This window comes from Clarias gariepinus, chromosome 9, assembly GCF_024256425.1.
Source record: "Clarias gariepinus isolate MV-2021 ecotype Netherlands chromosome 9, CGAR_prim_01v2, whole genome shotgun sequence".
Taxonomy (NCBI): domain Eukaryota; kingdom Metazoa; phylum Chordata; class Actinopteri; order Siluriformes; family Clariidae; genus Clarias; species Clarias gariepinus.
This window is the reverse complement of record NC_071108.1, coordinates 26,955,135-26,966,855: the sequence shown is the minus strand read 5'-3', so window position 1 is coordinate 26,966,855 and position 11,721 is coordinate 26,955,135. Positions and strand designations below refer to the sequence as shown.

General features: G+C 36.4%; 1 protein-coding gene across 1 annotated transcript; it reads right to left on the bottom strand.

Moving 5' to 3' along the window:
- Nucleotides 1–2,298: 2,298 nt before the first annotated feature.
- LOC128530218 (cytosolic sulfotransferase 2-like) lies at nt 2,299–7,994 on the bottom strand. Its single transcript, XM_053504002.1, has 8 exons — nt 7,929–7,994; nt 7,352–7,531; nt 7,130–7,258; nt 5,090–5,190; nt 3,813–3,939; nt 3,554–3,651; nt 2,884–3,058; nt 2,299–2,807 (listed from the first exon to the last, which is right to left on the bottom strand). Exons 2-8 carry the CDS (start codon nt 7,485–7,487, stop codon nt 2,695–2,697), a joined length of 879 nt encoding a protein of 292 aa, XP_053359977.1. The 5' UTR covers nt 7,488–7,531; nt 7,929–7,994; the 3' UTR covers nt 2,299–2,694.
- Between the last annotated feature and the right edge of the window lie 3,727 nt (nt 7,995–11,721).

The following is an 11,721-nucleotide window of genomic DNA, read 5'->3' as shown; positions in this document are numbered from 1 at the left end:
GAAAGGACATTTTCCTGCCAAAACGCAACCGTCTTTCCGACAGTCATTTTGAGAAACTTCTCTTGTGTCGAATTAACAGGTCAGGCACTTCTGCTTCAGTTTCGTTAAGAGAACAAATTGAGTTGCCTATAAATTTTGTTATTGCCTGCTCTTATTAGAAGGACACTGCACCTCAATTCTCGACTGATGGTGTGAAACCATTCCTGTTTTGCTTGAGTGGTATAACAATAACAGTGACTAACTATGCTAGTTCAACTAAAATACTTAACATTTTCCAAGCGTTCTTACTCTTCAGTTGAGGCTTTTGTAACATTACAAACTATAACATTTTGACCCTTTGGAGGTTAATGTTTTGGATGAGGTTTCAGTCTACTGCAACTACACCAGATAGTTCTTTCCCTGCCAGTGCCACATGTGAGCGGTTGTTCAATGTATTTTCTTGCCAAAATGCAACCATCTCACAATCTGTATTTTTGAGAAAATGTTCTACATGCAATTTACGTTGGATGTATATTTTGTTCTTGCAATGTTGTATTTGTTGCAATTTTGCACTTTTGACAAACAGTCTGAGATATTTGAGTGTTGTGTGTAATAAAACAATGCAATACAATTATGATTTTAAAGAGTATTGTTTTAAACACTAAATATTTTACTTAAAACATTCCTCAGACACTTATTCAGTTATTTATAATATACGTTGTTCAAAAAAATCAAAAGTAGTTTCAATGTAGCTAGCTACTTTTTGATAGTAACTTGTAGTGTAGCTAACTACTTTTCCAAAAGGGTAGCTTGACTGTAGTTTAACTACTTTAACTTACGAGTAGCTTGTAGCTTGTCAAACTACAGTTTCAGAGTAGCTTCCCCAACACTGGAATTCAACTTGGTTGAGGTCCAGTGTAAAGTTTCCACAGTCAGTGGTGGTATGGGGAGCAATGTCATCTGCTGGTGTTGGTCTACTGTGTTTTATCAGGGCAAGGTCAGTGCAGAAAGGCTACCAGGAAGTTTTAGAGCACTTTATACTTCCCCTCTCAGTTGGCCAGCTTCATGAAGATGCTGATTTAATTTTCCCGAAGGACTTGTCATCTGGTTTAAGGATCATGGTATCCATGTGCCTGATTGGCCAGCAAACTTGCCCAACCTAAACCCCATAGAGTATTGTTAAAAGAAAGATGCGAGACATCAGACCGAATATTGCAGAAGAGCTGAAGGCCACTATCAGAGCAACCTGCCACACTTCCATGACGCACCACACTGCTGAAGTAATTCATGCAAAGGGAGCCCCGACCAAAAATCCTTTTTTAAATTGGTCTTAATATTCTAATTTTTTGAGATACTGAATTTTGGCTTTTCATTATATTTAAGCCATCAACAGTTCAGGTGTAGCTCTGGTTAAGGCACTGGACTATGGTTCAGAATGTCTCAGGTTCAAATCCCATGAACACCAAGTTGTCCCTGTTGAGCCCTTAAGCAAGGCCCTTAACCTTCAGCTACTCAGATGTATAATGAGATAAAAATATGAGTAGCTCTGGATAAGGGCGTCTCCTAAATGTAATGTTAACCTCTCGATTATATTCTAATTCTTTGAGATGCACCTGTATATTCTGATTTCATAATAAATACTGCCATACCGTAGTCAAAGAACATAGCAGACATACTGGGCTCAACTGTTCAGTTCGTACCCCGTTCATCCCCATGGGATATGTAACATTTTAGCCACTGCAATCCATAAAACTGTGCTGTTTAGACATCTCACTTTTGCGTACAAGTTCCTTACAGCTTTATTCAGACATGTGAATGTGGGCGATATTTGCAACATCAAACAGTGTATAAGATAACGCACGGTCCTGAAAACCCCTCATTTCTGTTCTGGTAGCTGAAAATATTCAGAAAACAATCCAGAAAATGTATACTTGACACACAACAGTGTCTCTCTGTTTCTCCGTAGCTATTACTTAACAGACATGTTTTTTTGGATTTTAAATGTACCGATCGTATCTTGTAATGTCTGACAAGCTGTTTTTGTTTGCCATATATAGATTTTTTTAGCTTTGCTTATAGTGGTTATGGCAAAAAGGATTTATCACTAGGTACACATTTAGCGTTGTGTCCCCCCTCAAGGCATGCTCTTTAAGACAATATAAAGATAAGCCATAATTTCAACATTTTAGAGCTAGACACATTACAGACCTGGACACATTTTCTACCCCAAGATTATTGATTTGTAGACATGACATGTAAACAATCAACACCAATTCAGACAGTTTTGTTAATTATACCTCAAATTCTGTGAGAAACATAGTTGTTTGAGACAATAAACAATAGCTTTATTGAACTGAACCGAAAATCAAAGGGACAATGATTCACAGATGTAATTTAGACTGATGTTCATGTACACACACAATTTACAGTAAACTGCCAAGTACATAGTACAACCTGCTTAATTAAAATAACAAATTTACATTTCTAAAAATGTCGGCTTTTTACATTAACATTTATATTGTATATATATTTATACTGTATATACTCGTCTGGGTACAGGATATAGAAGGTGTTACCACAGAAAGCATAAAGAAGCACAGTTAGGGGTTCGTTCTCAGGGCACAGGAATCTTCTTATTAGATTACAATGTCTTACAATATTATAAAACCTTACACCTATTAACTAATTGGTGCTTCGACAAGATTTAAAAAAAATCTAAATCTCTTCACAGAACTGTAAATTTGTGTCCTTCATCTTTTGCTTGTAGTGTTCATCAAACTGTTCTTTCTGAGCCACAGTAAAGTGATTCTTCCAGTCACCGACTTTACCTGAAAATATGTTAAAAAGTAAAGTAGGCAAAGCCACAAGGACTAATCACTTCACACATCATTTGTGTAAGCTTACCTTTTCGCAGGAATTGAGAGACACTGCAGTCTAGTGTTGGATCATCACTAAGGTTAGTCATGGGATTCGCCTTCATGACATCAAACTGAACACATGCTACAATCTTCTTCCTCTCTTCTTCGGATGTGGATAAACCAAGAAAGGAGCCAAGTTTTTTAATCTCAAGTCCAGTGTCCTGAAGGAGGAGTGGAGTAAAGGCTGCTACTGTAATAATTATTGCCAACCTTATATCAGTTGCAAAAACGATATAAAAACAAACATTAAAAAAGGATTTCTTTTTTTTTTTAGGTAACCTGCTCTTACTTCCTTTTTAATTTCTAGGATTTAATAATAAAAAATAAAAAAAAAGATTGAAATGTCCAGGAAACTATTTCTTATTAAACTCTCAGTCTTGGCTCTGATTCTCTTGCCTTCTTCACATTCCATTTCTTTCCTCACATATTTTTTCCTTAACATCCACACTCATTTACTCATGTTAGATTCTAATAGTACATATGGTTTGACAGATGACTGTCCTTCTATTGTGTCCGGTCTCTTTGAATTTCTAAGATTACCTGTGAAATAAATTATTAAGTCATTCACATCACAATTTATCCAGATACATGCATATGTTTTATGTGTCACTGATGCAATGAAAAGGTCGGTTTCCCGTTGTGCAGTATGGTCTCACCTTCACCAGATCCTCATAGAACATATAGTGAATATTGGAGTATGTCCTTTTCTTTTCCCACCACCCACATACATGGTCATACCAGGAGCCAAACACCACTGTCAGTACAATAGGGAAAAATTAGTATACTCCAGTGGTGCAGGGTTTTATTCACCATACACAAGAGTCATACCATTTTTCCTTAGTGTATCACTTTCACAATTTTTGCATAATTTGGACATCATTCATTGGACAAAGGCATATTAACATATTTACTCACTCTTTCCTTCTTTGAATCTTTGTAAGAAACTGCTCCAGTCTCCTGGCTCTGGTTGTACCTTTTCCATTCTGTCAAAGTGGAAATAGGAAACAACATTGTCCTTAGCGTTGCGAGCAACATAAACAATCTGTAAACAGAAAAAAATGTTGTTTAAAAAAAAAAAATATATATATATATATATATATATATATATATATATATATATATATATATATATATATGGTAAATTATGGTGAAGCCGTGTACATTACATTAACCATAATTCAGCATATCATGGCTGTAGCAGACTAACTTACCCAGAGTAGCTCAATTAATTATTGACTCTTACTTGCATACCTTTACATAGTCTACTCCATTTAATAATTTTTTATCCATACATTGCTTTGCATGGCAGTTTAAGATCCTATGTATGAGGGGCAGTCATAAAAGTTTTCTTATTATATGAAAAAATTATGTCTTCAGAAAAGAGTACATTCATGAACATTTCTCCTTGTTTAAAAAACCTGCGATATAGTTCCGCATGATGCTGCTGGTGGGTCAAAACCATAATGGGGCATGTAGTTGCAAAAATACATGACAAATGCCATCCTATTCAGCTCACAAAGTGGTGAAACTTGCGGGTGACTTTGGGCACGAAATTCTGCCTCATCTTCCCCTACTCTCCCAATCTCCCAGTTACTTCTTCCTCTTCCATCACTTGAAGAAACCATTTTATGGGTGTTTAATGACTACCGGGTGATTACTGTGGTGGAACTTTTTTCTCAAGAGCCCAAAAGAAGGCATGTTCAAAGAACGATGGTCACCACCAGCTCTTCCATTGTTTGAAGAAGTGTATCACCTTAGGTAGAGGATATGTGGAGAAGGACTGAGCTCACAACCAACGTTCATTTTCATACATTTTATGACCACCTGTATATAAGGTAATTTTATGGGACTATTGACCTTATGTTCCTATCATTCTTTATGGTGATAGAAGTAGTAAAGAATTGTGATGCATACCAGGAAACGTCCAAGCACAAATTCAAAATATTGAACTGAAGTTTAGGAGCACTGACTAACCACATATTCAATTCATTGAGGCAAACAGGGAATTTGTCTTCAAACAAATTGTTCCACAAGTCTTTTCATTAAAAGCATTCCAAGTTTGGTTTTGCAGGCCAAGGAAACTTCTATTCCTTATTTGGTCCTTGGTGTTAGTACATTGTTATATATGACTACTCTACTTTGTCAATCTATTTATCAATAAGAAAACATCACAACAATGTTAAAAAGAGTACCTTGCAGTTCTGCTGCCAGAAGGACTTGGGTAGAAACTGAACAGGCAGATGAGTTTTGATGATGCGAGGAGAGGTAGGCAACGTATCTGCCATGTCTATTCCTGTGGGAAATAAAGCAAACAGACTTAGGCGATAAAAAAAAAAAAAGACTCCAGTAAGTTTTTTTTTGCCTATAATAACTTTTTTCCTTCTAATGCAATTAAATTTTTAATGTTAGATTTGTACTGTTCAATTTTTAAATCTGAAGGTCAAAAGATTGATTAATTGTCCATAACAGCAGCCCCCGACAATAGTACCAAATGAAAATCAAATCCTTAGTTTATACAAAATGCATTCAATTCGAACCGGGACTTGTGATGCATTTCTCATGAATGGAGATGTAAAACTGACATTTACAAAATACTTCAAGCACAGTAAGGTGATTAGGTTCTTAGCTGCAGTAAAATATTTGAATTGGGCAAACATTTTAAAGATGGCCATACATCCATGAATGGTGCTCTTGTTTGTGGTGGCTCAGAGCCCACTGCAGTCGTTCCCATCAGTGTTAATTTTGTCAGCTTAGTCTTTTGTTAGTCTTAGTCCCAGGATAAATGTCCCTGTTAGTTATTATCATAGTTAGCCAGTCAGTCTTATCCTATTCTTGTTTAGTCAAGTTTTAGTTGACTAAAAGTCTGGACATTTTATTCTAGTTTTAGTCAGAGGAACCCGTAAGTATTTTAGTCTTGTTTTAGTTAATGAAAATGTCACATTTTAACAATAAGATTATTATTAATGAACCCTATAGTTAAACTAGTCTAGCCAAAACCATTTTTAAAGGTTTATTAGAAAATAATTATCTTAACATTTAAAATGTATATTTTCATCTGATGTTTTTAGCTAAATATATTTATTTTTAATCACCACAACTGCTGTATATCTATATATGTTTTTTACCTACAAAACAATAGGACTAGTATGGACAATACAGTTTTTTGAAACATTTTTTTTATGAGTTTACACACTTGGGTAGGGATAGGGTAGAAGGACTATCATTCTTTATGGTAATAAAAGTAGGATAAAAATCATTTGCTAACGAGCTTTATGTGTCTGGCAACAGTTTAACTCCAAATAAGATTGCAAAAAGAATAAAATACATTACAACATAATTATGTTAACATGTGGTAACATAGTTACCACAAAGAGGCTATAAAACTGGGTGATTTTTATGGTATACTGAACCTTGATGCGTTTCTTTAGGTTTCTGGTATTTTTTCTAGCAATTGTGTGCTCAAACTGTTTCCCCTCCGATATTACTACACATCGGCTTTTTTCCTCCAGTTCAATATAAAGAAAATGGACGCAAATATCGGCTTTTCTCTTTTGTCCAAGTAAAGACAGAGTTAAAGATGACTGAGCTTGTAGCATCCTTTCACTGTGCATGCAACTACTACTGCTCATGCCATTATAAATGAACACCATATCGCAACGGATTGTGACGAAAATTATATTTTAACGAAAAGACAGATGTTTTATTACTTTTTTAAACCACGTGTTAGTCTGGTCTTTTTGTCAACAATACTTCATGCTGATTTCGTCACTGTTACTGTTTATTAATATCTGTTACATTTCGTCATCGTCTCGTCTTAGTCACAGAAAAAAAGGTAGTCAACAATTTTTTTGAAGACTATTTCGTAGACGAAATTAACAGTAGTTCCCATTAACATTCAGTAAGTAGATACTTGAAACTCGACGGGTAACTCATTGCCAACTTGTTGAAGAGGCAGGTCTGTCTATAGGAACTGTACACACACACACACACACACACACAAACTTCTCTTAGCTGATATAGCTAAGATATATATAGCTGATATAAATAGAGTAAATGTCTACACATCCTCACAGAATAATTACCTTCTGTGTTGTAACAGTAACCAAACATTGCATTTTGCTTGTATAACTGAACAGCCTATTGTGGTTTATTCTTTACAGTTTTGAAAATGTCAGTAAGAGTAATGTAATGACAGTGAAATAATTAAAATGCCTTGATGGAGATGTTCTGACCTGTAGGATATTGTGGGCAGATAAACTCCAAAAATGGCACTCTGTCATAGATAGTGACAGATTTTTCACGCTCAGGACACGTCTGACCAAAATAAAGTAGGTCAAGAATGTAGCAAACCCAAGTGGTACCTGATAAAGAGAGAGTGAGAAAGAGTGAGTAAGAGAGAGACTTACCATTTATTAAGCACTATATAACTGACTCTTACTGTATATGCAAGTTACCTGCTTTAGGGTATGTGGCAACAACAATGTCATCTGGTTTAGCTTTAAAGTTCTGGACTTTGTCCCAGTTGTCGGTAAAAAAATGTGTCATAGACACACCGTGGAAGTCAAAAAGCTTTGGGCGTAACTGATCCATTGTGAAAAGAAAAATCTCTGGAATCTGTTGAGGACTTGCAGTAACTGCAGTAATAAAAACAAAATGGTAATGTGTTTTACCAAACTTTTGTGCACATATTGGTCAGCCTTGTGTTGCACATTTACTGACAATTGCATTTGTTTAGATTCCAGACATTCCAGTAAATCATAGATTAACACCACACTCAAGACAATGATTTTATTAAATGTTTTTGGCTAAACTCCAGTGATATTTTAGAAAAGCAGCAATTAATTTGGCATATGGCGTGTATATGCAAATGTCAACTGGCAGGTCTGTAGTTATTTCCTTCAACTATAAGCATTAAGCAATATAAATATTAAAAAATGTGATAAAAAAAGCCATCCTGTACTTATTTTTCAAAAACATGTATAACTAATGCAGCTATACCAAGTATTCAAATATTTAAACAGCTTGACTTACTCTTTAAAAGTGTTTAGTGGCAGCCTTTTCCAACAGACTTTCTGTCTCGTTGCAGGTTAAACTTTCCCTGTCTTGTGTACTTTGTCTCCACCCACATGTTTAAAAGTTAAATATACCCTCACTGGACACTTCATTAGGTAAACCTTTGTAATATGTTTTATTTTGTAATAGATTTTATTTACTGTCTTTTACATATAAACCCCTCTTTTACCGTCATCTACAGCAAACTCTATTTGGTTTGTTGGTGCATTTAAATTAGACATTGAAGGTTAAGAGATGTAATGGTTTATGGTGTGAGTAAGGGAACAGTGTTGCTTTAGAGCAAGCAATATAAATAAGTCTTTTGTGTTGATATAAATCAATATTCTAACAAAATTAATTGTTAAATAAATACTTCTTACATTATGCATAGTTCACAACCTAAAATGAAGAATTGGAACAAATTTGTAAGTTATAACTCTATGAATTCTTGTGAATCGACTGTATGGAACAGTAAAGTTGAGTTCAACTTTTCTTTATGGTGTGTCAACTGTGGAGCTAACGTGGGTTTATTGAAGACAAAAGGACAACAAACAAGAAACGAACAAAAAAAACAAACACCAACTCCCGCTGTCTCTTCAAGACGGGGTTCTCTTTTCTTTCAGCTTTTTTTTTTTTTTTTACTTTCTCCTTTTGTGCCTTTTCACTTTCCGTTTAAAGTGTTTATTTTACTTTTTTTTTTTTGCCTCATTACCCGAGAGACTTCCTCTTACACCTCGTGCGACTAAATACCTGCACACTGTCGGCATTGTGAGGGTTACACTGAGAGCATGTATTGCATAAAATTATTTAACCCTGAAATGCAATTTACTAAAAATGTAATATAATGCAATCTACTAAATATGTAATATAATTTACAGATTAAATAGAGGAAAAATATGTCAGGAAGAATTTTTTTTTTTACCAAAATTTACAAGGCAGGGAACACAGAAACACAAAACAAATACAGCAAGAAACAGCATCGACTACAGCTCTTTATTTAATACCATAATTCCCTCCACACTTACCACCAAGCTGGAGCACCTGGGACTCAGCTCAGATATGTGTCAGTGGATTTCCAATTTTCTGACTGGCAGACCACAGGCAGTAAGGATGGGCGGACATGTCTCAGCCTCCCTCACTGTCAGCACTGGAGTCCCCCAGTGTTGTGTTCTGAGCCCCTTGCTGTACTCTCTGTACACCTATGACTGCGTGGCCACTACTAACTTCACCACCGTCATCAAGTTTGCTGACGACACTGTCGTGGTGGGCCTGATCACGAACAACGATGAGACGGCCTACCTGGAGGAGGTTGGAAATCTGGAGAACTGGTGCCAGAGAAACAATCTTCTCCTGAACATCAGGAAGACAAAGGAGCTGATAGTGGACTTCAGTACAAAGCAGGTGAGGAACTACCAGTCCCCCATCATCAACAGGCGCCCAGTGGAGAGAGTGGACAGCTTCAGATACCTCGGTGTTCACATCACGCAGGACCTGTCATGGTCCTGTCACATCAACACCGTGGTGAAAAAGGCCCAACAGCGTCTCTACCACCTCAGACGCTTGAGAGACTTTAGACTGCCCTCCTTAGGTGCTCAGGAATTTCTACTCCTGCACCATAGAGAGCATCCTGACGGGAAACATCACGACCTGGTTCGGGAACAGCACCATGCAGGACAGACGCGCTCTACAGAGGGTGGTGCGACCAGCTGAGCGCATCATCCGCACCGAGCTCCCTGACCTGCACTCAATCTACACCAAGCGGTGCTGGACCAAGTCCAGGAAGATCGTGAAGGACCTCAGCCACCTCAACAATAGACTGTTCACTCTGTTGCGGTCTGGGAAGCGATTCCACTCCCTGAGGGCCAACACAGAGAGACTGAGGAGAAGCTTCTTCCCGCAGGCGATATGGTCTCTCAACCACACCACTATGCAGAACTAACACAATCTTTTCACAATCAATCAATCAATCTTTATACATCCATGGACACTATAGACAATTCCATGCTGGAAAAATTTCAAAATAAGAATCTCACAACTAAATTCTTTCTCAAAGAAGAATGGCTTAAAATTCCCCAAACAAGAATTGACTTCATGATAGTTAGAAAAGATGTTTACAGACGATAGTATTTACCATAGTTAATGTTACTAAGTGCTGATTATGTAGGGTGCTCAAACATTTGCTTCAGGCCCTTTTCTTTTTTGTTTGTTTTAAATATGTAAAAGTAATAAAAAATAATATTGCCTACAATATTTTTAAAAATCATCATCTTCAAATGTATGACTTTTAGAAATCAGGTGATCTTTTAGGATACTATTGATAAATGCCAATGCAGTCATCATCCACTATACTGTATCATAACTGCTTTTAGAAAGTGATTTAACTTAAACTAGCTCATGCTAGATTTAAAAGGATGTTTTCAAGGTTTGTTTATTTGTCATCATGCTTTTCAGTAGCAAGCAGCACAAATTGCTTCTCGGATAGCAATTTTCTCAGTCACGTTCCATTCTCCTGAGGATAGACAAGCTGTAATTCAAGGGGTGTTACTCAAGATTCAACTGACCCAGCTCCAGAGGGAAGGGATGCCAAAAGAGAGATAAGGACAAAAAGAACAAGGCTTTGATAATAGTGTGCTCGCCCCTGCAGCACATCCTGGCGTTGATCTTACTGTCCTTGCCCCACATCCTAGCTTTGAAAGCATCAAGCTCACCCTGCACCCTTGCTTTGGTGCTTGTGCTGCGCCACATCCTCAAAATTTGCTCTGTACCCTAACTTTGATAATGTTGTGCTTGTTCTGCACCCTTTCGTCACTAATGTCATGCTTGCTCCACTGTCTAGTGTTGAAACTATAATGTTTGCCCTGTACCCTTGATTTAAGGACATCATGCTTTGAGCGCAATCCACCTTTAAGAACTCAGTCAGTGTTAAGCCCAGCTCCCTTACCAAGATTTGTTCTAGCACCCATTTCAGGCTACAAAAAAGTTAGTACTTCCTCTTTAATTTTTTTTTTATTTGTTTGCTTGTTTATTTTATTTTGAGTCAACACAATTCAAAAAATCATCTGATAATAGCAGTTTTGGTATTAGGCAAATACAACCTCAGGCTAACAACATACACGTTTTTTTTTTTTAGCCCGCCATTATTTATATAACAAAAATGAAGACAGAAAAAAATGTGGTTAATTCTAAGTACCCTCATGATTGAATATTTTTTAGATCAATCTTAAATCAATCAAGCAGCAATAATCTAAAAGAATCATTTTCTGAATGACTTTATTAGTCTCTCATATTGTTGTGGAAGAATTTTGACCCATTCTTGTATATAAAATTGCTTTAGTTAATTGAAGTTAGGTAAGGATATATGCGCATATATACTGCATATAGGTTTCATATATGCGCATATATCCTCATATAGGTTCTTTCCATGTAATTGCTTCTTTAAGACTGTTGGTTATGTCTTTCCCTCTTGGCATTTGTGATTGCTTTAAACCAGCAAACTGCCAAAACTACTTCTTTCGTAGAGGTCTGCACAACTGCAAATGATTAATTAATCAAGGACTGATGATTATCAGCACCTGGCCTCAACTAACCTTCTTAAACCCTGGGGAAGCAGTAAGAGGGTACTTAGTACTGCCCCAGTTTTTTTGTCTTCATGTTTGTTAAATAAATACAGTACTGGTACAACTGGTTCTTTGTCTTTTATTACTTGCATATTTTTTATTATAATTGCATATATGATTTCTAGGAAGTGTGCTATCGGACAGTTACATATTTC